Source organism: Pavona decussata, unplaced genomic scaffold, assembly GCF_977016875.1.
Source record: "Pavona decussata unplaced genomic scaffold, jaPavDecu1.1 SCAFFOLD_71, whole genome shotgun sequence".
Classification (NCBI taxonomy): domain Eukaryota; kingdom Metazoa; phylum Cnidaria; class Anthozoa; order Scleractinia; family Agariciidae; genus Pavona; species Pavona decussata.
The window spans coordinates 1,009,144-1,035,942 of record NW_028145490.1 but is presented as its reverse complement, the minus strand read 5'-3'; the positions used below and the strand labels follow the sequence as shown (position 1 = coordinate 1,035,942).

At 39.9% G+C, this 26,799-nt stretch overlaps 1 protein-coding gene across 3 annotated transcripts; it reads right to left on the bottom strand.

The window, feature by feature from the left end:
- Positions 1 to 3,509: 3,509 nt before the first annotated feature.
- Positions 3,510 to 26,799, bottom strand: LOC146477211 (uncharacterized). Of its 3 annotated transcripts, XR_014865406.1 has the most exons (12): positions 26,633 to 26,799; positions 25,963 to 26,375; positions 20,505 to 20,761; positions 17,867 to 18,353; positions 16,705 to 17,438; positions 15,384 to 15,678; positions 14,476 to 14,627; positions 13,845 to 13,963; positions 12,893 to 13,011; positions 9,480 to 11,805; positions 5,188 to 7,942; positions 3,510 to 5,121 (listed from the first exon to the last, which is right to left on the bottom strand). XR_014865406.1 is itself a non-coding variant. In XM_085113656.1 (11 exons), exons 1-11 carry the CDS (start codon positions 26,655 to 26,657, stop codon positions 5,523 to 5,525), a joined length of 7,347 nt encoding a protein of 2,448 aa, XP_084969782.1. In that variant the 5' UTR covers positions 26,658 to 26,799; the 3' UTR covers positions 3,510 to 5,522. The 3 variants fall into 3 exon arrangements, 2 of the variants coding, with proteins under 2 accessions (XP_084969782.1, XP_084969783.1); XM_085113656.1 differs by having other exon boundaries at positions 3,510 to 7,942; XM_085113657.1 differs by having other exon boundaries at positions 3,510 to 7,942; positions 9,480 to 11,802.

Genomic DNA, 26,799 nt, shown 5'->3' with positions numbered 1-26,799 from the left:
TTCCTAGAAATGTACATAAATCGACGGTCAAGGATATTCTATTTTCACGTTATAGCATTTGGAAAAGGAAAACTTATAATACAACGAAAACAAACGCCAGAATTCCAGAACACCAAGAAAAGTTTGCAAAGTCCGCCATTTTGTTTTGTTTTACTTGGACCGAATGACCGCTGGTCAGCCTGAATTTGGCGCGCTCGTCCCAGTCCGTCAAATTTCTTCAGCACAGAGAGGCTGGGTCTGGAGGAATGCAAAATTTAGACGGCAGTCTCATTCTAACTGCGGAGGTGGCGAAAAATAAACAAAATGGCTAGAATAACTGCGTCTAGAGGAGTCTACATAATATGGCAGAACACTACGAGATCTCGCTCGTGCAAAGACATTTTTCTGGCGTGTACCGCGTCCCGTCTTCCAAGTTTCCGCGTAATCTCCTGCGGTTCGGGAATGTCGAATGTCCCTCCGCCTGACCGTGGGAGATCTGGGTACGAGATTAGTTTCCGCGTACACTGCATGACGCGTCCAGGCTAGGTTGCTACACTTCAGTATAAAACCGCACCTGGAGATTCTTAGTCCCGGAGATCTTTGCAAATCCTAAAGAAATACCAATGAAAAAGTCATCTGAATCATACTCCTTCTTCCGTACTGTCCGCTTCCACCATCTCTTCTTTTACTTTTTCTTTCTTCTTTTTTTAGGGAAGCAGAGTGGAAATTTAACCCCGGGGGGGGGGGGATACTCCCAAAAAAAATGGATAGGGGTGTGCGGCCCGCTTCCCAAAACCCTTACCCTATTTATGACCAAAATCTGCGATTTCCCTACCTTATTTATGACCTGACCCTTAAATCAATACCCTGTTTCAGACCTGCCTTATAATTATTTCCCTAGTCCAGACCAATGTTAAAGGCGTGACAAGCCGTTGCGGCACGTACACAGTTGCCGTAAACATCATGATGAAGAAGTAGCTTCTAAAAAAACGAATTCAAGACTAGAGTACAAAAATCGGTACCCTATTTATTACCAAAATAGCGGCAAAATGGCTAAAATCGATACCCTATTTATGACCAAAACGGCTGAAAAACCATACCCTTTGGCGCCGCACATAGCTATATAGCCCATATAAGGGAGTACCCCCCCCCCAGGTTTTTAGTCAAGGCTGTTCATCCAGTTGACTAAATTTGGTATGAATCATGAACGATATTCGAGCGTGCACGTTGCCATACTCTGCAGACTGGCGGTTTTCGGAAATAACAGAATACTCTAGCTTCTCAGTTCATTCTGCCCGGATTTTTCAGGCTAGACTTTCTTTCCCGGGATAACTGCGATGGCGACTCGGTGCTCCAACTGGAATGTCTTTCATACCAAGGGAATATCGTTCATGCCTTTTTAACTCGTGAATGCGCGTAGCGCAATGAACGAGTTATAGCAATAGCTGACTATTGACTTGGTCGGTCGGTCGGTCGGTCGGTTTTGTCGTTAACTTTCGGGCGTGCGCAGTGTATGAGTTTTAAATTCAATTAGTGGAAAAAACACGCGAATATTTATTGTTCACGGTGCATCAGGAAATTCTTATTCAATATGTAGAGAATAATTTGACGATCGTTCAGTGCAAGAATGGAGATTTTTCGTTCAATCTGAGCAAAGTTACAAGTTTTTTTAGTTTTTCAGAAAGTCCGGGGTCGTAAACTCAATTAGTGAAAAAAAAAAACGAGAAAATTTTTTTCACGACGCGTCAGAATTCTCTCATTCATTCTCGGTAGAGAATAATTTGACAATCATTTTAGTGTAAGAATGGAGATTTTTCGTTGAATGTGAGCAAAGTTATAGGTTTTTTCTACAAAGTGCGGTTTCTTTTAAGAATTAAAAATAATTTAATTTAGAAATAATTTCATTAAAAAATAATTTAATTTGTCAGTTTTCACGCGAAAGCGGAACGTGCCATGTCACGCATCATTGACGTCGTAAACAAAATTATGCAAATTTCTGGTGAAATGAACACTTTAAGATCTTGTCAGCTTTCATAGAGGTTTCAAAGGGAAAAAATGTTTCATTTTCGAAATTTACAACTGGTAATTTATGGGAAAGCAAACGGACGCGGTCGATAAATAATTCTTATTTAGCAAGAGCTTGTCATAGTTCATTATTTTTACTTGATGATTACGTGGACTGAACTCCAAAGGAAAAATTTCACGCATTTATGTCGGGCATGAAATGTAATCACAGGTAGCCCAAGCTCGAAATATGAGCGCTAGTTAGGCAACGGTTGAAAAATATAAGGATTTGTATGGGAGAAAAACGGTTTATTTTAGAGGCTAAAAATATGAACGAATTCTTAAATAAAAATCGCCCACTTTATTTCTCTTGTGTATGTTTTGCCTGCTATGTGGTTTTTAGGGCGATTTAGCGCGATTCCAGTGAGTTTTACTTCCAGCGATGGTACTAAAACTCACTGGAATCGCGCTAAATCGCCCTAAAAACCACATAGCAGGCAAGACATACACAAGAGAAATAAAGTGGGTGATTTTTATTTACAAATTCGTTCATATTTTTAGCCTCTAAAATAAACCGTTTTTCTCCCATACAAATCCTTATATTTTTCAACCGTTGCGTAACTAGCGCTCATATTTCGAGCTTGGGCTACCTGTGATGTAATGCGATACTTTGTTGAACAGATTTCCCTTTGTGAGATCGGCTTGCCCTACAGTAATTTTGTAATTTAAATTCCCAAAAAAACTTTCCTTGCCCATCGGGCAAGTGATGGTTAGAATCCACTAGCCCGATCGCAAAATCCAGTAGCCCTGGACTATCGGGGACACGAATTTGCATGACGTAGCTGCACATGGCGTGCTTCTATGAACTTTGAATCAGAAAAAACACGTGATTTTTTTTTTAATCGGCGCATCAGAATACAAGAGTACAATAATGGTTATTTTTCGTTACATAATCGGGCAAAGATATAGTTTCTTTTAGCTTTCAAGGAAGTTTCCGTAGCCGTCTAAATTTCAATTACTATGTGTCATCTGCATTCACGAGTTGGCTCACAGGAGCCTTTGATTGTGACATAAAAATCAAGTATTGTTCCCCGAAAAGCTGTACTTACAATAAAGGGAAAACGGTTAATCAACGAACCGGCGGGTTTTGATTTTAGTCGTTTCCGTTTCCTCTAAGCACGAAAGACGCACGAGGGCACCCGCTCCTACTTTTTTGCTCCTTTTTGCCTAATGCCCTCGCGCGTCTTTTGTGCTTAGAGGAAACGGAAACAACTGCTACGCGGGCAAATTTCTTTTACTGTCAATTTTGAAATAATAGTTCTGTTGTGTAAATATCATGAGGTGTCCAATCTTGTTTTGAAGTATCCATTCTAGTAACAACCGTTGTTTTACCGCAGAAATCCTGCGGTGAAAAACTTCCAGTACTCCAAGGTCTCCCCTGGCTACTAGCCACTGGCCAAAGAGCCCGAGGACTCTGGGTATGAGGTTGTCTCTTATGGGAGCGCACATGAAGTCAATTCACACCAGAATTTTTGACTTGTTTTTATTGTCTTTGATGGACATCCTATCTCCTTCTTATGACATTATTTAAAACATATTTAACTGTACAGCATATATTACATCAACAGGTTGCCATGGTTACTCTAAACATTGCTTTTGATAACCACTGACCGAACAGATTGAAGACGCCTAGTACAAGATGAGCAGAATTGAACTGCATTGGTTCAATTTACTCATCGTGAATAAATTTGAAACAAGAGTGAATAAGACATCTGTAACTTCTTTACGAACGTATATTTCACTGACGAAAGTGTGCATCCTCCTATTTGCGAGGTAGCACTTTCCCTTTGAAACTTAAATAAAACTAAACTACATTCTCTTAAATTAAATTTATAAGTTTCTTAAATTTTTCTCTTCGCGTCATGAATGTTTGAACCGATGAAATGCCACGGTTGCATTCTTACAAATTAACAGCAGTATTTTCAATAAATTTTAACTTAAACATTCATCGACTGATGATTATTATATTATATTCATTAATCATTTCAAAGCGGAACGATCGCGTAATGTGACAATCTGATTTCAAAATAATTATCCCAATGATTTTAAAATAAAATATCTACTTTCTAGCTAGCTACAACTACTAATGAAAATGCCTATTAAACTGTGCTTACACTGAATCATGTAATAAAGCTGCTTTGAATTTGAATTGGGTAACATTGGCCTAAAAAGTCTTAACAAATAGCATTATAATTTTCATAACATTGTAACAGGAGTTTTAGCAACTAAGAACAATATGGTATTCTAACGTTCAACCGTGGGAATATTTCCTCTAAGCGTTTGGAACAATCGACTATGGAAAAATTAGGGTAAGGATGAGCCACGTCCACAGGCAACCCTGCTGAGTAAATTTGACAAAGGGTCTTTGAGAGAGCAGCTGGGATGGGAGGGGAACTGATTCTACTCAATTCTAGTCTCCTATTGGGCTACGAAATGGGGTGCTGGGGGGGGGGGAGAGGGGGAAGGGGGAGGGGGGGCTACTGTTTCTTGTGCTGTTCGAAGTGGGTCCATTTTGTCGCGTCTGTGGATGAAATCCTAAAGTATTGCCGACATAAAAGCTATTGTGCAGTACTTTCCTGAGATACTGTTTATCACTCTGTTGATAGTGGGTCTGAGTGGGTCTACCTTTTGAGTCTGTGGATTAAAAAAATTATTGCACTTCTTTCCCGTTGTGCTATTTATAATGCCGTGTAAGAGTGGGTAAGTTTGCCTTCTCAAACAAATTCCTCATCGATCAGTGGCATTCACTAAGGAAACACGTATTGAAGGAGAGCATTGTTGACATTTCCGGGTTGTCTGAAGCCACGTTTTCAAAGTTATGCCTGGAAAAAATCCTAAAGTATCTCGGAATCCCAATTTGTACACAATATTTCTTAAGCAGATGATAACTTGTTCGAGTAACGTGTGTGATAAACAACTTACGGAAATATGTATATTATTGCTCTCACGACCAGCCTGCAGCAAAATCCAGTTTTCAGTAAAGCCCAGTTTACACGTCAACCAAGATTCTTGTTTCTCTAATTCAAAAGAAAATTTTTGGTTCAAATTTTGGCAGTATGCTAACTGTTGAAGTTAGCCCTCTCGATGAGTTTTTTTTTCTCTTAGGGCAAAATTCGACTATAAAATGTTTAAAAAAAAAAGTACCTTAATTACTTTCAGGAATAAATGGTAACTATAAACATGAATTCGAAGTTGAAGTTTGATCCTAGATTAGCTTTAAAATGGTTGTCAGTTCAGTGTCTTCATAATTCGTGTTTGGTTCAACTGTGATTGGTTAGAAACAACTCGAGGAGCTTCTAAACCAACATTCAAAGGTCCACTGGGTTGTTTGTTTATTTTGATTGACCTGATCGATTCACTTGGGCTTTGAACAACCGCGCTTTGTTGTTTCACGTCATAGATAAGCAAGTCATAAACTGGATGTTGTTACACGCTGGAAAAAGTGCCTGTTCGACACTAATGAACACAGATCCACAAGCTCACAGCTTGGTATCATCTGTGTCACTTTCGTCACCATGCAGTTCAAGAATCTCCTCAAACGCAGCCGTGACAGCTTTCAAGATATCCATTTGACTTCTTGTCAGCTCCTCCAAGTTTGAACTGTCACTCCAAGTGTTAAAGGAATCGCTTTGTAAGTTGGTATTGTCGCTATCTGATGCTGGCTCTGTAGCAGTGACGCACTCCTTTTGCCGCGAGTCATCGCATTCTTCGAGTGTTGGAGCAGTTTCATCGCCGCTTTCTGACTGAACAATTTGTACAGCTTCGCCCGTACTTGCCTCACTTCTTTCGCAATTAAGTCCATGATTGTTTTCAGGTGTACTCTCCGGGCTGTTTGGTTCAGTTAAGTCTCTATCAGTATCGTTACTGTTTCCTTCTGAAAGATCTAGTGTACCTTCAGGCGTTAAATACTCCTCGTCTGAAGAATATTTTGTGGTGCCATGTTCTGGGGTTTTTGCTGCTTCTTCAGCATCTCCCTCTGGGGATAAATGTGCTTCTAGAGATTCAGTCTCCACGAAAGTATTGTGAAGAGAACATGAATTAATATTCTCATCAGCTTCAACATCAACACTGAGTGAAGAGTCCACAGGGTTTTCTTCATCCTGACTAAACTCTGAACGACTTCCTTCTGGATAGCTCTCCAAAACCTCAGTTTCTGAGTTAGAATCCCTTTGTCTAGATACATCAGTCAAGACTGGTTTGTCCCTGCCAGTTAGCTCGGTTGTGTTACACATTTTTAAGTCTTGTCCTTCCGACTCCTGGGAGTGCTCAGATTCGGAAACCGCTGACAGGACAGTCTGCTCACAGTGTGCTTCGACGTGTCCCAGAGAGATGGAGGTAGGCGGGACAGACGTCTCAGACGATTCCGCTGCGCAAAGGCCAGATTGTTCCTGGCAATCACTGCCAACACGAACTGCGTCGTCGGTGTTAAGGAGGCTTGCTTCTTGCACTACAGCGAAACATGGTTGATCCACGCAGGAGACGTCTTGTTTCCCAACACCATCATCATCACTTGGGATGTTGGAATCGTCACGAGCATCAACGTGAATTCCCTCAAGAATGGGTTCCTGTACTTCAACATCTGCGGCTATACCTTCGTCGTCGTCTTCGTCTGCACCCAACGCGAAAACGACTGAAGCCGAAGAATCCCGATCATTAACAGACTCAGCTGTTGTTGACATCTGTAGGTTTGTCTCAATAACAGGCTCCCGCATCTCATCACTCTCGATCTCTCCCCAAACCTGGTCATTTACTTCTTGAACAAGATAAAACGAACTACCTTCTGTTTCTACAGCACTAACATGTTCAGCATGGACGAGAAAAGGTGCGACCTGAACAGCAGTACTAACTTCAACTTGATTTTCTCGAGCATCTTCATCTTGGGGTGATGTCTGACTACTGGATTCAACAACATCGGTAGCTTGTGACTCGTTTCCTAGACTAGAGTCGCCAGAAACTTCACCGTCATTCTCTACGACTTCAACTTCTTCAATCTCGTGGTATTTCTCGCAGCTTGTCCCTGTTTCTGTCTTATTTACTCCAGCTACAATGTTATTCAGAACGTCTTCCTTGCTACCGCTCGAAGCTTCCGACAATTCTCCTTCAAGTGTTGACGAATCGGTGGCTAGAGCGCGACTAGACTCGCCCGAAAAAGTGCTGCTCAACAAGCCATCCTCAGGATTGTTTTCATTCTCGTCTTCAGCCAATGTATTCTGAATACAACTATGTTCCCTTTCAATGAAGACTTCGTCGAGTTTCTCGAGTTCTGATTCACCGCAGATTCCTGAATACCTATACGTGCTATATCGATCTTCTTTTTCCCGCAAACTGATTTTCTCAAACTCTGAATTCATTTCCATCGAAGGGCTTCCTAGCTCATTCTGCACGGTGGTTTCTTGGGCAGTTGAAGCACGTTTTTCGGCAACTTCTCCTTCCTTCATTGTGGTCCCCTGAGATCGAGAGTCAAACGCTTGCGTGACATTCTCGTAAACGTGATAAAGCTGCTCCTGGAATTTTGGGCTCTTTTCAGCCATCGCCGAAGCGAAGGCAAGGAAATTCTCGTAAATGTGACTTAAATCCTCAATACTCGAAAGCCTATTCACCCTTTTCACGTTGCTATCGGTACTCTGAGATTCTGAAACCGTTCTTTCACTAGCATTTTCTTCGCTTTCGTTAATCTCAGATCGTTCATCTTTTGATTCTGTAGCAGAGGAGCTGGATTCATCAACAGGTTTCAAACCTGTTGACTCGGCAATACTTGTTTCCTCCTCTGTGCTGTTACCCCGTATGAAGACACTGTCACGTGACCAGATGGAGACAGGAGAGTGGAGAGAGGTGGAGTCGACCGTGAGATGTTTGGAGGGATGGTGGTCTGGCGAGGCAACGTCACTTTCACTGGATGCTGTGAACGAATTGGAAAACAAAAAAAAATACCTTAGTTCTTTAGTTACTCGATAAGTAAAAATCATCTTGGAGCCCATAGTCTAAAACAAACAAAAAGGAGGCAAAACCAATTTTGAGCCTCTGCTCGTGCTCGTTACTGATAACCATGGATGTAAGTTACTCAGTCAGTCGAGAGTTTCTTTAATACATTCCGATCCAGTTTGATTTCATCCTTTATCATTTCGCATTTACCCGAATGATTTTTTGTAGTAGTCGCAGCCCTTAGTCGATCCAGTAGATATGTTGACAACGTTAAACAAAATAAATCAAATTTGCAAGAGCGACCGGTTAAACAGGAAGTTCCCGTATAAAAGGGGCCTGGCCAGACCATTCTCACTTTCAGTTGGCAATCAACCATCAGAGCGTAAACAATTGACAAACAACATGTGTCTTTTTCTTCGGCTTTTACCGATAAAATTGGCTTAGTTTTCACAATAACCCTTGTTCAACAAATAAGAACTTGAAATCTAACATTGCCGTGGTGATGTTATAAAATTTTGAGGCATATTTTTAGAGGACGCTTGGGTCAATAACTTGTCACGACTGAACAGCGTCTAAATTTTCATCTCACGTCCACAAAGGTGTGAAATGAAGGAAGGGCTTGCTCTTTTATAGCGGAACTTCTTGTTTTAGATACGGCGTGCCATTTTGGTTCCGCGATTTGGTTTAAGCAGTCGACCTCTGGCAAGTTTAAAGGCGATGTTGCTTCTTAAATTGTGCTTTGTGAAACGGATCACTGAATCTACTTTTAAGCGAAACGTGTTTGCCAGATTTTTTAATTAACCCTATCGGTAAGAATTTTTGTAGTTTTAGCATCTTTGCTTTGATCATTTTTTTATCAATTTGAAGTTTTTAACCCCATTGATGATATCTTTGTAGTTTCGGCTTCTAGTTTGAATTGCTGTTTTTATCAGTTTGTAACTTTGTCTTATATTTTGTATTTTTTAACCTTTTGTATATTTATTCTTTATAGGACCTTTCTGAAAACCACGTTACGTGATGGAGGCTTCCTAATGAAAGATTATTATTATTATTAATATTAATATTATTATTATTATTATTATTATTATTATTATTATTATTATTATTATTATTATTATTATTATTATTATTATAATCCACTAAGTTGGAGTTGTATGAAGATGGGATGTTAGCCGCGGTAAAACGTGGGGCGGTCTAACGCAAGCACTGGGAGCCCAAGTTGCTGCAACAATTACACCAGCATGTTTTTTGGCTATTTCAATGATTTAGGTAGTAAAAACGTAGACATACCCACCCACCCACTCGAGGGAATCCAGTCTCCACTTGCCTATGATTTTGGCCGCGACAAGTTGTTTAGCTCTGTGTAATATATGGGGCTACAACATTACAGTGCAGATTGCAGTGTAACACCGCCTTAAATGGGAAATGACAACATTGTAGACAGGGTAACACAAGCAAAGGTATGAAAGGTGTGCGTCACACAATCTTGTTACAGCCATTCTAAAAAATCGTACCTGAAACGTCATCAGTGCTTTTCTCTGAACTCAGCGTTCGGCTTCGTCTGAGCTGCCGCTCACTGCGGTCCTGAAGTACAGCGATTTTCACGGAAATGACAGTTGTCCACTTCTCCAAATCCGTGCGGGTTAACGCACCAAAATACACGGCTTTACTGTCGCCGTAATCGATTCTAAATCGATAAAAACAGGCTTCAAGGTTACTGGTATCCACGACTTTGGCATCAAAGAGGGGTATAACCTTAACGAGATTCTCAGAGGCTTCGTTTTCGTACACGTACAAATGATCATCCTTTTGTAAGCACCACCGTCTCACCTGACTACTGTACAATTCACTGAAGATCAGTTCCATAAGATGACCGGAGAATTTTCCCTCGCTGTCAAACAGACTTCCGCTAGAGAATCTCTTGTACGCCCTATTGGCAGCCGACCGCCCTGAGCGTTCCCGCATCTTCACCTCTAGCTTCTCTGAGGACGCTCGCCACGGCGCTTTGAATATTTCCGTGCGGTTGAACTTTCGGAAGAACGTTGAGTCTTCGGTTGCTCTTCGTATGAGCTTTTTTCCGCTCGCTCTCCCCTCGCTTAGCACTTCGAGAACGTTCGTTTCTTTCTCGGCGCTCTTTGCGAGTTTAAGATCGTTATCGCTGGCAGAGCGCCGTCGTTCTTCACTGCTGGTTGACCTCCATTTACTCGGAGGTTTAAGCAGCGTCTCGCTTGCAGGGACCGTGTTGCGACAATACCTTACCAAAACACTCAGCCAATGCCGAATAGAGTCCTCATCAATCACTTTAAAACAAAGCTTGTCCTCGCCGCGCCGGACGCAAAATCCAAACGTCCCTGCATCCATGTCGCTTTGGTCTTGAACCTCCATTTCAGACAATTCCCACTCAAACGACGCCTTCTTCGAGTTCTGGTTATCATACACGATAAACTTCTCGCTGGTCGCTACACACCACCGGCGCGATAGAGTTCGACCTCCATGAGCTTCACGTACTTCCTGTACATATCCGCTCATTAGTCTATCAGTGGATGAGCTGGTGGAACTTTCTCTTGTTTTCGTTTGCCACTTCGTTGTTGTTGTAGTAGGTTTGTCTTCCTCTTCTTGCAACGCCTCGCTCCGAGTTCGTCGATGAAGCATCTTCTTCTTCGTAAACGTCGGCGAAGTGAGCCGACCAACACACTTCGGCCGTTCGTCATCGCTCGAGTTTCGATGCTCGTTGACAGATGCCAGCATTCGGAGCCACCGATTAAGATCGTATTTATCCTGAGTATCGAACACAGTTTTCTCGTTGCCGTGACGGACTTGAAACCTGTTCACATTCCCTTCACTCTCGCTCAAATCACTGAACACTGAGTCTGCTAAGGGAATTTTCTGAAGAGGATCAGCTGCTCTGGTATCCGAAAACACCAACATTTCCTTGTTCTTGATTGTACACCACCGTGATCTCCCATTGGCCGAGGATGCGTTCGGTTCTACCTGTGTTAACAGACCACCGAACACCGCTAACGTATTAACCTCTGTGTCCGGAAGCGCCGATGATGGCCCGTCAGTCGGTGAACCTTCTAAATCATAAGAACTGTGCGTTTTCCGGAATATATCTCGCACATTCACTCTTTGCGAGAGTTTCATCCTAAGTGAAGTCCTAACCTTGCCGGGAGCCAGCGCATAAATCTCGTCCTTGAGTTTCGTCGCTGCGCGCGCACTCTTCGATCGTAATGTGCCTCGTTCAAAGTTTCCTTCCCCCAATTCGCTAGCGTTAGATTCCGATTTTACGAGCGGATCTGCAACCTCAGGCGCTGGCCTCTCCACTCGAAGCTCTGTGAACACCTCCAACACTCCTATCCACTTCTGATAGTCCTCTTTGACTGTCGTTTGTAAGATCGTTTCACTGCCCTCCTTATCCTCCAGCGAAAAAGCGAACTTATTTCGGCTCTCGTCGCTCTTATCCGTGAGCCACATATCCACTAATGAAAGCTTTCCCTGCGGTGTCTCCTCGCTCTCGCTGTTGTAAAGAATCAAAACTCCATTTTTCACGACACACCACCTCCGCAGATGCGTCGTGCCAAACTTATTACACTTCACTTCCGTGAGATAGCCACAAAAGCGGCCCTCTTTGTCAAACAAAGTTAACAGATGAGAAATAGTCTGTGAGTTCTTTCTTCTCATACTCTGATGCTTGTTTTTAGCACCCTCTGTAGCAAAGGATGTTGCTATATGCCCTCGTAACCTGTGGTCATATGACTGCACTCGAGTAAGCTTCTTCTTCTTCAAGTTATCCGTCCAGCGTCTGTCCTTCTTCGATAAAGAATCTTCACTTCCCTCCTGCTGAAGTAGAGATGTTAATCATTAACGCCTATGTCGCAAATGGAGGTTGGGTGTCCAGGAGACAGGGGGCTGATGCCACCAACCCAAACCCAGGTAGGTAGAACACCCCATAAGCCTGCCCAACCCACAACCCAGCCATGAGCCCCACCCGCAACCCAGCCTTAGTACCCGTCACACTGTAACTGATAAGACATAGAACCAACCCCAACCCTAAGCACAATACTAACCCCAGTCCCAACCCCAAACGATATCAAACTAACACTGCCAGGATGGGAGGGAAAGAAAAGCCCTACAAAAGATGATAAACCAACAACACCACGAAACGCTGAGCAGAGTAAAATTCCGAGCACGTGCAAAGGTGCCCGCCTAAACCGCATGAGAATACCGCTGGCCACGCAGCTGCCTGCGGTCCTGAACTAGGCTACTGAGCTGCACTTTCCTGTGGTACTCCTTATTACCCTGTACAAGGTGGTTCTAACTTAAGGGCCTGTGAATGAAATTCTTAAGTGTGACCATTAGAATGAAAGCTACTGAGCAGTACTTTTCCGTAGTAATACTTATTATACTGGTACAAGGCGGTTCTAACGTGGATGACCATTCAAATGAAAGCTACTGAGCAGCATTTTCTGTGACGCTGTTTGTTACGCCGTACGAGATAGTTCATACTTTTAAAGCTATGAATTTAATCCTAAAGTGTGATCATTCAAGTGAAAGCAACCGAACAGTACTCTCCTGTGGTGCTGTTTGTTTTCTCAGTCTTCTCAAAGAGAACTTGTCAAATTTTCTAGAGCGATTTTGGAAGCAATACGATCTTGAGAGCCTGGGGGCGGGGGGGGGGGGGGGGACTTGCTTGTTTGCTTCTCCTTTTTCATTGTGTTGAAGGCCATCTTAATATCTGGCTTTAATCACTCAGAAAAGGCCGCTCTGTAAGCATGTCTGACACTGTCAAATTGAGGAGGGATAGTGAAGACCAGGCACCAGAATGAAACATGTCCCAGGAAGAAACTCATTCCAGAATGAAGTGAGTTGTGTAAATGGCACCTAAGTTTATTTGCCTTACAGTGTACCAAAGAGGACATCAACTGACCTTAGTGGTTCCTTGAGTAGGTGGCGTGCTTTCCTGTTCCATGGGTTCAGGTTTGGCCTGCCCATCAGCTGACTCGCCGATAAACATGCTGTGAGGTGGGCTCATGGTAGATGGGGTCTCTGAAATCAATAATGATTGGTGAGAAACAGAAACATTTAAACAGTGCTTTCCATATGTATGAAAAAAAAAAAAAAAAAAAAAAAAAAAAAAAAAAAAAGTTAATCAGATGGGAAATTTAACTGAAAGTTTGAAGTTATCAAGTTCATAATTTTAAGAGGAAGACAGGAATCCAGATTTCTAGACTAGCACCCATTAATCACAGATTGCAACATGAACTTGTGGAAAACAACTCTGGGACACAGCTGCACCATACAAAACAACAGAAATCACCATTAACCCTTTAACCCCTAATATCAAAGAACAAATTATCCTATCTTGTCCCCATACTTTTCCTATGAAGTACTGAGAAGAAGTTATTAAAATATCAAGAAAATTCACGTTGGTGAAAATTCACCTCTTTTGCTGCCATGTTACTGTTTGTTGTGACTCTAGTTGAAACAGAGAAGGATGACAGAGTAGGATGGAAAAGCAACTCTCTTAGTAAGGTTGTTATGGAAAATGGCCTGATGTCACCTGCCCACTTCCCTCGTAAGAATCTACCACACCATGCTCGCCATAATTATCTTTTATTGTAATTATGTCAGAGAATTAACTCCGCAGTAGAAGTTGTAGTGCTAAATGAACCCATTAATATTTCCCACTGGGCGTTAGCATGAGAGAAAGGAAAGTCTTTGACCTTGGCAAGAATCGAACCCACAACCTTCAGATTCGATTGCCTGTTGCTCTACCAACTGAGCTATGAGGCCAAACATAAGTAAGCCGTGGGTAATATGATGGTGATTGCGGCACTTTACAATGATCTCAGATTTATCAACAACAGTACTGTTCTTACTTGTTCCTTCTTTGTCGCTTGGTTTCTCTTTCCTTTTCTTGTGCACTCTTTCTCTGACCACACCTGCCAGAAGCTGTTGAACTACCCTTTCCGGAGGACTTGTTTGAGTTTGGACTGAGCTGGAAAATCAATCACATGTTTGTGTCAAGAACTGATGATTAAGTTTACGGTTATCATTACAATCAACAAAATGTACTAGAAGACAAAACAATAAAATAGATAAACCCCAGCAGAGGAAACATTGTACAGTCAACTCTCACTGGCTAATGGTTCCTCGAAACCAAACTCCTGTTGTCTTTTAATTTTGCAGAATCTCTTTTGACTAGGCAAACACTCCTCCCCCAAAAATACAGAGAAGAAAAATTAAAGTGCTTTGAGCTGAAAGTACCTTAGGAATAGGTTCTTAACTAAATTTACCATTAACCTTCAGAGTAGAAATAGTAATGGTTTCTGTCATTTGTCCAGGTACTGTGAAAAACTTTATGGTATGAAATAACAGGAGAAAACAGACACTGTTGAAATAACATCATATTTAGAAGTGGGCGTTGTAAAAAACATCTTGGAGGCAGCTGATTCTAGATGGGAAAATAAAATATGTACCTAAATTACTGAGAAAACTCATAACACAAACCTTGTATCACTTGAAACGACTGTGTTGCTCTCATCAGCAGGAAAAATGCTTTGCTCTTCTGTTGTTTGTAATCTCTTGAGACTGCTGTCTTTTTCAGGGGGAGCATCTAAATCATCCAGGGTATCTGCACTGTCATCATCAGAAAGCCTTCCCTGTTAGGAGAATAGAAAGAGAAAATATGAATGCTGACAACAGTTTTGAAATGTCTTTCTCAAACTCATTAATTATTCAAAAGCCAAGGACAAAGGAAATCATGCACCGGGACATATTTGGATATCTGATGAAAAACTCCTCGTTTTTGCATCCTTAATTTCTCCTTCAAAATCGGTTTGTTTGAGAAGTTATATCAAACACTTCTCACTGTGTTTCATCACAATATCAAAAACCTTGAAGTTTGTCAAAAATACTCCGCTATGCGTCGTATTTTCAACTCTCTTCTCAGTGTTTGATATGTGATGAAACACTGTGTCTCGTGCTTGATATATTACTTCATGACTGAAGCATCCATCATTATCAAAAGACATAAAATCAGGCAGCCTGACAAAATCTCATGCCATTGTATTACAGTACGTTTTGTTTAAAGCTGTAACACTAAGGCCCAGCTAGTGGTGAATTTCACCAAACAAAGGAGCAGGTGGTGTGGTTTAGCAGTACACTGGAATGGTAATCTTGAAGTCTGTTACACTCCTCCAATTTGCCACTGGCTGGACTTGTGTTTGGTAGTGTAAAATTCAAACTCCTGATGTTTTGCAAAACTTCAAATGATTAACATCTTACTGGTGGGGATTCTTGAGAATGTTCATGATTTTTATTTTAAGTACATAGTCCCATAGCCACAAACTTAAGCACAAACCACTTGATGATGTCATTGAAACCAAAGACAATGTTCAACAGATGTCCAAACTCACCTCACTGCTCAATAAAGATTCCCGTGATCTGCTTTTCAACTCATCTCCTGACTGCTCGGCACAAAAGTATGGAGGATAAGGTGCAATGACATCTAACCTTCCTGTCGCTGCCAAAGACAACACTTCAATCCAGCGCTCAATTGAGACACGTGAGTCTGTGGCAAAGTAATGAGTTTCATGGCTGGGATGTGAGATCTTGATACAGTAGCTTTTCTTAGAGTCTTTGTTGTCCATCAAACTTATGTCATAGCCAAGGATTGGAAAGTCTAGGAAAGGTCTCTGGTCAGCTGGATTTCTGTTCAAAAAGAGTCACAAAATTTGAAGTTGAACCTCTCTTAAGTGGTCACTATTGCAGAATGGCTTCAGAACTGTGTAATACAGGTTGAGCATTTAATACAAAGATACAGGTTCAGCTGCCTTGACAACATATCAAAGAAAATTAAAAGGTATTTGAAAGAAAGGAAGATTAACATGAAAAAGAGATCCATACATCTCTGGTTTGAAAAAAAAAATTGAATTTTTTATGGTCTCCTTTTAAGAAGTGACTGTTCAATGCACCCCAATGCAACCTAGTAAGTAATTGTCAACAGGACTGACTGTTGCAGCATTTTGACTAAACTGTGACATGATGACCTCATATATAACAAGTGGCTCTGTTTTACTATTTGTTTTCTTTGTTCAGGATAACTGTTATTGCCTTTTCATTTCCTGTGGACCTCTTCAAATTGCTGCCCCCCTTCCTTTGCCCTGCAGTCAAGTATGCTTATAAGTTTACCGTGGTAAACCATAAAAAAAAGTAAAATAATAATAATAATAATAATAATAATAATAATAATAATAATAATAATAATAATAATAATAATAATAATAATAATAATAATAATAAATAAATAAATAAGAAAAGTCTGTTTTTAAGTTTTTACTTTGAGACCTCAAAGATAATAAGATTTTTGGGAATTTACTAAAAACATAACAAGCTCTTTTTTTAAAGTGAAGTATGTGGAGACTGATTGACACCATGTGTCTGTGTGTTCTGTTTCAATGCATAACATCTGGAAAATGTATTCACCTAGCGGTGCCTGAAACGTTTTTAGTAAATCATCAAATGATTACATGTAATTAAACTCACAGACTCACAAATAACTTATTAGCTTTGAGCTCTCAAACTGAAAAAAACCTTATCTTCAACTTTTCTTATTTTTGTTATGTTTGACTAAAGTTTAGGTTTAGTTAAGTATTCTTCTGATTGTCAAGGATGTTGTCACTCATGTAGCATCAGAGTTTCCGATAAAAACTTTAGAGCTTAAGACTAACGACTCACCGGTAACACTTGAATTTGCTGTCAATGATCTTGCAGTAGCGTTTTGACCACACTCCCAACCTTCGCTTCTGATACAAAATTCCACTGTGCATTGCAGCAGGATCCTGAAGAAACTGAAGTTCTGCTTCAGCTGGAACAAGCTTTCTTCTTCTCTTTATCTTCGGACTTAAACTTTTGGTTGTAACATTGGTCTCGGAGGTAAGAGAACGGCTTCTAGTTTCCTCCGTGTCTGAACAAACTGAGTCCATACTAACACTCTGACTAAGAACTGTGGAAGTCCTCTTTCGTGAGGTGTCTGTCTTGTCATCTTTAGGTAAATCAGAACTTCCCGTATCATCGCTGGCTAAAGGTTCACTATAGCTATGCCTATTGCTAATATTACCACTGTGTTCGCTATGACTGTCTGTGAAGTCTAGAGAATGGTCATTGGTTGATCCATCTTCGCAGATAGAATCTTGGCTTTTGTTTGTTCTGCTGGCTACACTGTGCTTCACAGCCGATAGTTCTGCCAGCAAATCAACAGGAATGCCATCAATGTCATCAATTTTCTCCTTTGATACTGCTGTCTTGGATGGTCCTTTCTTCTCTATGCTTTCATCTTCATCTGAGCTGCTTTCTGAAGATGAGTAATCATCAATGATTGGAAGGGGTGGGAGGGGTGCATTGTAACCCTCGTCCTTCTCATCCTCGGCCTCCATTTGTGTGGGAGTACTGTGAGCAACAGGTGTTCCACTCTAGAAAAACATTGTGACAGAATATGAGATTTTTGGCTTTTAGCTTTTTCCTTAAACTACATTGAGTAAACATGCATCCTGGGCCTGATCAATTGACAAAATTGATGACTAATGTATATGTAATTCAACATCAGTCAAACAAAACTAATACCAATATATTACTGATTGATACTAAAAAACCGATAAACAACCAAAATTTGATTGAATGATCATCACTTTCTGATACCAACCACATTGTCAGTTGTTATAGGCAGAGGCCATTCAAAGTACATTAATTTTTGAATCTTCTGATAAAAACTTTCCAGTCTATTTTTAGTTAATACAGAAGCTGAAACACTTTCAAATATTGCAACAAATTCCACACATTTAAAAAATCTCAATGTCTACTTCAAAATTAAAATCAAGAGCACCCTTTCCCAACAACTTACAGCAGAATAATCCACAGGGGATTCATAATAGTTCTCCATTTCTTCATCTTCCTTTTCTCCTTCACCGTCTACTTCTGTGCCATGCATCTTCTCCAATCTAGCCTGCTCTAAAGTATAAGCACCATCAAGAGGACTGGTTGGACGGTCAGTGCTCCCACGCCGTACTACTGCAGCCATAATTGCACTCATCCATGGCGACAGATCCTGTCCATCTTCTATTGCTAGAGACACACCTGGTCCCTCCTTTGGCGTCAGTCTAAAACTGTAGCTGATCTTTTTCTTATCGTCCACACCAATGTCGCAACCCAGCAGTTCAATGATCATGATTGCAGGATCTTCTTGGGTTTTGAAGATGTGGAGGCGATTACCTTGTAAAACACACCAGCGTCGCTTGTTCGCCTTAATATCTTTCAGATAGCCTTTAATTACTGGCTCTCGCAAGTTTGACACAAATACTTCTTCATAGACTTTGGCTTCTCTCTTGAACCTGGGAGAAAATGAGCGCGTTATTAAACGATAACAGAACCTTATGAAATATTGTGAGGTACATGTAAAGTCACATGCAGGCCAATTCTACATCACTGAAGCTATTTTAAATTAAGCCAGCCACTAAAGCATTAAGTAGCTTATTACTACTTGTCAAAGTCAGAGGTTACCCTCAGCATTTTCCAGGATTCACTTACACTTTCTTGGTACCATTAATTGAAGGTCTGAGGGCATAACCGACTTGTGTCGAATTTTAGCGCGGCTTTCGATTTCGCACGGATTTGTCCGAATTTTGGCTCTCCCTGGTTTGGAAAACATTTCGCGGTTTAACAATCGTGGACAAAACTCCTTGAGAAAACCAAACACGAACAGAACAAAAACCACTTGCTTACTTCTCCCTCCCACACCCCCCCCCCTCCCCTATGCAATGAGAACCGAACACAGACAGCCAAAAAACCACTCACTTACTGTTTCTCCCTTCATAATTCTACAACAGTTACTTCTCCCTTCCCCCTTCCCCCTTATGCAATGTTGATGTGGGAAGTGATGCTTGCCAGGAAACTGTTCGTGACCCAAAAGACAACATTGAGTCAGGGGGAGGGGGAGGGGGAGGGGTATTTGGTAGTTTGCTTGTCTACAAGTGAACGCGCTTGGAAGGCAAATTTTTGATAGGTTTTGTCCACGTCAGACTCGTTTTCCAAATTATCGGTAGGCTAAAAGATTCCACTGTCCACGAGCCGTGTTTAGTCGCACCAGTTGTTGTTGCTATAAGTAACGTTTGAGATGATATCATGGTTTGCTTTTGTGGGTTGTAACAAGCCCAAAATAGATCAAGGAAGTCGGGATGAACAACTTGCGTATCGTACTGGCTAGTTGGTTTCGCTTTTGTTTGGTGAAGTTTGTAAACGCACCGACATCTATGGATCTTTTGAAAAGTTATGAAATTGAGGAATGCAGTTCACAGGAACTGGTGGAAATGTTGTCCAAAGAATCCCTCCTTGGTAGTGATGACTGTACCGTGATGAATTTTTCAATTCGATTATCAAATCCCGCGGCAGCATCAGAGACAAATCCCGCCATGTGCAAGGTGTTTTGCAAGCCTTAGTTGTGGTTTGCCAGGCTTGAAATTCCGTATGTAACGATTAACTTGACAATTTCAAGGCAATGATTCAATAAAAGTACGATTACACAGATTTTCAACGGTTAACACCGACTGCTCGTAAAAAAGAATAGATAGTCTTTACCTTTTAATAGAACTGCCGTTAATCGTTGTTAATCGTTGAAATGGCTACATGTCTTCCTGTTAATCGTGAAGAATGCTAGTATTTTGCGTTATGAAGAGTGATATGTCGACAAACGGGACAACGCTGGATTTTACGCCAGGAAATGGACACATTTTCTCTTGGAGGATGTAACTGTTTACATTTCGGACATTCCTGTCACGTACGTAGTAGTTTGTAATAGAATCAAATAAAAGCGTGGCAGCATTCTTTTCGTTGCTCCCGCGAAAAACACCGCTTTCGTGTGCCGTGTTTCAAAGACAACGAGTGTATATTGAATACAAGTATTTAATCCTCAATGCATTGTCCTTTTGGTCATCCAGTGTCTATAATGTTACCGAGATATCTTTACAAGATGGTAAAATTTCTCAATGGCATTAATACGAAACACAAAGCGGCGTGAAAAAATACTGGACAATGGTTTTCAATCGAATTGCGGTTCACATACAAAAGTTTGCACAAATCTGAGCTACATCGAAAAACGGGCTGAAATTCGACATAAGTCGGTTATGCTCCCAGCCCTTCAATTCAACTGGGCTTGGCTTTTTCCAGAAGAGAGTATGGAAACCATAGCCAGTGTTAATTGCATTGAAAATCTTAAAACAAGACATAGTTTCATGACTCCCATGTCTTAATAATTATTGGCAAATGTACACTGTAGGTAAAAGCCTACAACTGAGTAAGATTTTTGTCCAACAAAACAATACAACAGAGCCCAAGCCTAAACTCACCAGACCTTCAAAACTAAGTCCTCTACACCATCATGCCTCTAAAAACACACCCTGCTTCTGACCACAGACACTGAAACACTACCCTGAACCATATGTACATGCACAGTGTGTGAATACATATCAAAATTGAGTTTCACTTACCATCCTGTTGGAAGCTTTCCTTTGCCCGCAGATGCCCTGAAACTGCCAGGCCGAGCTCCCACGTAAATACCAGTACCACTATGTTCCAGCGGAGTCTTAGGAGGACTTGGAAACACAAATGAGTCTTCATTTTTAATGTCAGTTTCTCCATCATGTGGTGTGATGGGTTCACAAGGAGACACACTCTTCAAACTAAGATGTTCATAGATGTCATCTTCAGCACTGCTTGAACTCTGTATAGAATCTCGAATATTGTTCTGGAAAATGGAACAGTGGTACATACGTTTACAACTTTGATTTAACAAGAAGTCCTGTTATAAAAGGGCAAGCTCCTCCTTCCTTTCACACCTTTGTTTGTGAAAGGGAAATTGAGATGCTTTTCAGTTGTAGCAAGTTGGCAACTCAAACATCCTCTGAAGAAAATGTGCCTTAAAATTTCATAATACACTGCAATAGCATAAGACCTGGGTTTCTAATCTGGTTAACAGGGTTTATTCTGAAAACCAATTGAAAACAATTTTATCAGTAATGGTCACAGAAAAAAACACATGATGTTTGTCAGTTGTTTACACTCTGATGGTTGATTGACAACTGAAGGTGAGAATGGCCTGGCCAGGCCTCTTTTATACTGGAACTTCTTTAAGTTATGTCAGTAGATGAACTCAAAAAAGTTGCCTGTAAAATTGGGGTCTGAGCCAAGCTTTTGTTGTACCTAACAAAAAAATGCAGCCAAAATCTAGAGAGAGCTTCTTGGCTTTCAATGTCTAGTTTCAGACATGAATTGCATCTCTCAAGATTGACTTGTCTCGAACGTAGGGTAGTAAGTCTAACTCACTTTTGAGCATACTGTGTGCCAAGGTTTACCCAGTACAAATTAATTCAGCTTCACCTTGATACGATATTGTATCATGACACACTGGTCATGATTTGGTTATATTCGATTCAATGCACGCATCAACACAAGCTTTGTTTGTTTTGTTTGGCTGAAGAATTTGAAGCTACGGAAAGCAAAATGTTGTGCTTCCACTTCAAGTGCATTGCTAAGTTCATGGTGCTTTGTAAGTAGCAGTATTTTTGTTGGCGTCTCTGAAACTAAAATACCTCCAAACAAGTACCTGAAAAGTTGACAGTAGGTCCTTAAGTTTCACCATTTTTGTAAGCACATGCTTCAAGATCTCTTAAAACCAGAACATTGATTGGAGGCTGGAAATGTTTTAGCCAGTCAAGTAAGTTTTATTATTATTAATATTGAATCAGAAATGGTGGAAATAGATCAAAAAATTAACTAAAATGTTTGTATCACGATTCAGCAGCATTGTGAAGGATTGTTTCACTCCTGTTAAACATCTTAGGCACCTGGGCATCTTGTGTAGAGTGCATCCAAGAAACTTAATTCTTTATGCCTTACTAAACATGCCTTCAAAGAAACCAAAATCACAGGATTAAAAATTAACTCCTGTGCTTGGTCATCAGTTGGGCCAGTTTCCTTGAATTCTTAGTGGACCAGGACAAAATATACTGTCCCTCAATTTTCTCTAGTCTATAAACACAAAAAATACCGCATTCACTTGAAGAAATGTCCCACGGCTTTAACTAAAGCAAAAGAGCACAAAACACCCAGAAATTAGAACAGCTTATTAGTGTTTTCGTTCAGGGAAATGTCAAGAATAGGTTGTGCACATTTCCTGCTGTCTCAATTTGTGTTGTTCAAGACTGTAGCTTTAACCTCTTGGTGCAAATTCACTCTCCCAGATTAGTGCACAGCTTCATAACTGCATTATACTCTTTAAAATTGCAGATTATCAATGGTTTTTGCACAAAAGCTACACATAAAGGATATTTGACTAAAAGGTGCTGTGACCTCTGAACTGACGAATACAAAAGCTCAAAATCTTTCTAACTTTGCAATGGAGCTCCAAGATGATTTTTTCCGATGCAAAGTAGTGAACTGCCTAAATGATAAGTCAAACAAAGAATTGTCAGCTGAATAAAGAAAAAATGGAAAAAGACTTTTGCACTCTTGGAAATTGAACCCAAACCTTTTGCATTGAAGGCAAAGCACTTGTCCTCTAAAGCAGCGACATCTAAACCTAGTTCTAGCAAAGTATAACTGTTTTATGATCATCTACAAAAAACAAAATTTGGCAAAGACCAAGGAACATGGAGAATGTGATTCTATAATGACACTAAAGCAAGACCAAAAGTATTGAGCATTTGTTTTGCAAATAAAAAGGCAAATAGAGCCCATACAGATAAACTATACAGCAAAAATTGTGTTCAAGGAATTTAAATGTCAGTGATAATTTATTGCGCGATAATGCTATTATCACCTACAGAAATCTCTTAGCAATGACCATCCTTATTCCAATATATGTGCATTTATTAAAACAACAGACTATCCTTTTCCAACATTAATTGACTCCAGGTAGGAATCTCCATCATCTTAAATGCAGTATTTTTTAAATGAAAGCAGTATTGTACCTTGACACCAAGAAGTTGGTTTTAAGAGTCTTCCTATTAATAAGCCCACTGCTGAGAAAACTGGTAGAATTTAAAACCACTTTAGTAGGCAAGGAGTAAGTCATCAATAGATGTCAATATTCAAAATCTTCTTAAGATTAGCAATAAAATTATCAAGTTAGATGGCTAGCTGTTCAATTGTTTGAGCTGAATCTCCTTCCTTGTCAAAAACGAACGGAACCTCCTTCTTTGCAACTTCATTGTTCTATGACAACAAAACTATAAATCTATCTATGCCAACTTGAACCCATGGTTACAGCATGCTGATGATCTGTAATCAGGGGAAAATCTACATTGGATTACACATCAACCTCAGGTTAAATTATCATCCAATCACTCCATTGCTGCTGTGGCAGTATAGCGCTACAATGCATCAACAAAAGATTCAGACACTCTTTCCCATCCTTGGCAATACCTATAGCCTGATCTACTGTTACTGAAAGCTCTAAATCAGATTCCTTTGACCCAACTCAGCTTTTGCTGACAAGGCTGGTGTATTTTAGCTCATTTGTTGACCATTATAACAAATCTTGTGATTATTTATATCCTTACTAAAGTTTCCAAATTAAAATAATAGGTTCCCAAACAGAGAATTTATAAAAGAACAAACATACATGTAAATGCTGTAAAACTGTATACTACAGATTTTTGAAATAAGAATGCCATTAATTTTAAGTGTGATCTCGAAAGATGGCCCCAATATATGTAGCAATGTTAAGCATTCTGTGTGCGGGCCTCTTGAAGGCACTGTGGGATAAACTCATTTCAAAAACAATTTTGTGGCACCATATTGTCTATTAACAGGAAAATGTTTTTGTAGTCAAACAGCTCTAACAAGAAGCTAATAAGCTTTGAATCAGAAAAATTATTTGATCTAGTCATTCTCTGCAAGGGTTTGAACAAAGTAGATTTTATAAATGCATTAGTCAATGGGCTACTAGAAAACTCCACAAATTAGTTGCGTTTGAGGTGCTACATTCAAGAGGTGACCTGTCAGAATGACAATTACACCCTAAAAGGTCAACAGACAGTGACAAGAGTAACAATACTATAAGACCCAAACATTACTAATTGAGAAAACGAAAGTGAGAACGTCTTCTTACTAGCTACATGTATATAATTGTACTGATGGAGGTTAACTTGAAAATAATAATATTATTACAAAATTAAGTAACGTTATTACGGTACATGTATAAATTTAAAACCTTAACACAACAGGTCTAAAAAATACTGTAGCTTGTACCCAGGATAGGGTTGTCAGAATAAAATAATGAAATAAATTCAAAATGACAGTAGGCTGAAGTACAGCAAGTGGTGAATATTTTAAATGCTAACAACAGGCAGAACCTTGATGCGCTGTAACGTGCACTCTCAAAAACAACACAGAAGGGTCTACTGTCTTATGACAAGGAAACAAAGGGTACTTCAACTTAATTTGCATAGTAACTACCAGTCTCACAAGAACATTTGCAAAGATTTTTCAACACTCTAATGTCACACACTTGAGACTTGACAATGCAATCAAACCCACAAATATGCACACTGTAGAATATTTCTGAGAACAAAGTTTAACCTTGGTACTGACAATTAACATGCAAACTGCAGGGAACTATTACTACTGGTCCATTCCAAAGATCGGGTGAAACAGTTTAAAAAACTATGTGTAGTTTTTTGGGAGGTTCTTGAACTCTCTCTGGTAACAAGACCTTAGGAATTTCAAAATCTCTTATCTCTGTAGCTTTTAGATAATCTGCGGTAAATATAATAATCCACAAAATTAAGACAATTCTAGTGTTGCATGGAGACAATGATCTTGAAACAGAGAAATCTGCTTGAAATCTTACAATGAAAGGGAGTTGGAGTTGTTGGCTCAACTGAAGCCAGATTTGAAAGATACAATTTTCCAATATCACAATGCGTTTTCTATAGGTAACTGTTAAATATATGTTACAAGAAAATGATCACAAATTAAGAAACACCTAAAAAAATAACAAATAAAAAACAGTGAATAAATGCAATTTCATTTCACTGCAGGGAAAAGCTAAAAAAATAAAATGTCCCAGATAGGGTCAAACACCCAGCAAAACTGGCTTCCTGACCCGGCAAATTGAATGGCAAACCTGAGAAGATTTTGAGAAACCTGAAAATATTGACCCTTAAAATTCTTCAATGCCTCCTTGCCTTTGAACAATTTAATGAACAATGATTTAAAATTAAATCTAAACAGTTGACAAAGTAGATTTCTGTGATCATCATTATTATAAGGATCAGTAGCATTTTAGGTGTAATATCTTACTGAAATTGAAATTATCATGGTTCGATAACTGCGTTAAACAACCTTCACATTCGATAATTTAGCATATTAATGCTTAACACAACACAAAAGATCCATTGTTCCTACAGAAGAAAAGTTATGACTGAATTCTATTTTAAACACCGCAGAATTTAAATAGAGTTTCAACATCAAAAAGAAAATTCATTCAAAGAGATCAGATCTCAACGTGGCACACCAAAGAACTTCTACATTAATCTCATAGTGAACTTGTATTATCAGCATTGAAATCTACACGAGTTCACGCGACAACTTTATCAAGCTAAATTCCAAGCATTAGATCTGAATAGAAAATTGATCGAAAGGCTTTGCACACTAGGTCAAATAAGTCTAAAATGAACGTACGGGCAAAAATCCCACGATTTTCACACCGTGCACAGTATGTCTAATTTAGAAGTACGTGTTTGAGGAAAGAAGGTCAATTTTGAATGCATGTATGCAAAATTTTATTTCTGTGTTCAATTCGCCGCAGGGAATGCTTGTATTACTCTGAGTAATAAATTTAGTCACGTACAGTTAAAGTGAATTCAAAACAAATAAATGTATGAAGCCATAAAACGACAAACAGATTAAAAACTTCAAGAAAACTGCATTTCAAAAACTTACCCTTGAAAATGTCGTGTTGCCCGACCTTGGAAAATACAAGCCTCCATTTTTGCTTCCTTTCTCGCCCAACACCACCGTTTGTGGAGCATATGTTTTGTAAAAATTCGCAGCTCTGGACAATTCGCGTTGCTGTGAAGCAAATTCAACTGGATCGGACGATCTGTCGTTTTTATAAAGATTATCTTCGTCTTGCGCGAGGCTTCCGGATTGGCTTGCTTCGTTTTGTTGTTGAACACGAGCTCGATAAAGTTCGCTCAAATTTGCAGGTCTTGGGGGAAGTGTTGGCGGTCTCGAAACGCTTTCCAACCTTCTAAGAAATTCAATTCGTTGTCTGTTCGCTTCTTCGCTCAATGGCTCGCTACCTAGGACCACTTTGAGAAAGTCTTCTAGTCCTGGTAGAGTTTGGTTGATAGCTGTTGAGAAACGTGAAAACAACTTCAATGCGTCGCACCAAAAAAAACATACACGACGCTTGAGAACTGTAAAAGCCTACCAAAACAATGTAGATTAAAAGATTGCTTCAGGGTTAGATGTTTTCAATAAAGCTACATAAACAAGACTAAGCTTTGAACATTTTGAAGACAAATAAGAAATATGGAAAAACATAACGCTTGTATGAAAACAAGTCGCAACCATTTCAAAGGCACAAATTCACAAACGAAAATCTCACCGATAAAGCGATCATGCTTATCCATTCTGGTCTAGTTAACCAAACCGTATATTGCATCGTACAAGTCAACCCATTTTGTCCGTCGTTCGTCTCTACAACGTTAACAATTCTACTTAAAAAACAAACGAGTCATCAAATTCACCGCCATGTTTTTCTTGCCGAAACGA

What these genes read in the sequence shown, in the direction of transcription:
- LOC146477211 (XM_085113656.1), bottom strand. Translation starts at nt 26,657, where the DNA reads ATGGATAAGCATGATCGCTTTATCG. An exon ending in GGAAAGCTTCCAACAGGATG is followed by an intron (nt 18,354 to 20,504) that starts GTAAGTGAAACT and finishes ATTTTCTCCCAG; the next exon opens with GTTCAAGAGAGAAGCCAAAG. An exon ending in AATCTTTATTGAGCAGTGAG is followed by an intron (nt 14,628 to 15,383) that starts GTGAGTTTGGAC and finishes TTCTCCTAACAG; the next exon opens with GGAAGGCTTTCTGATGATGA.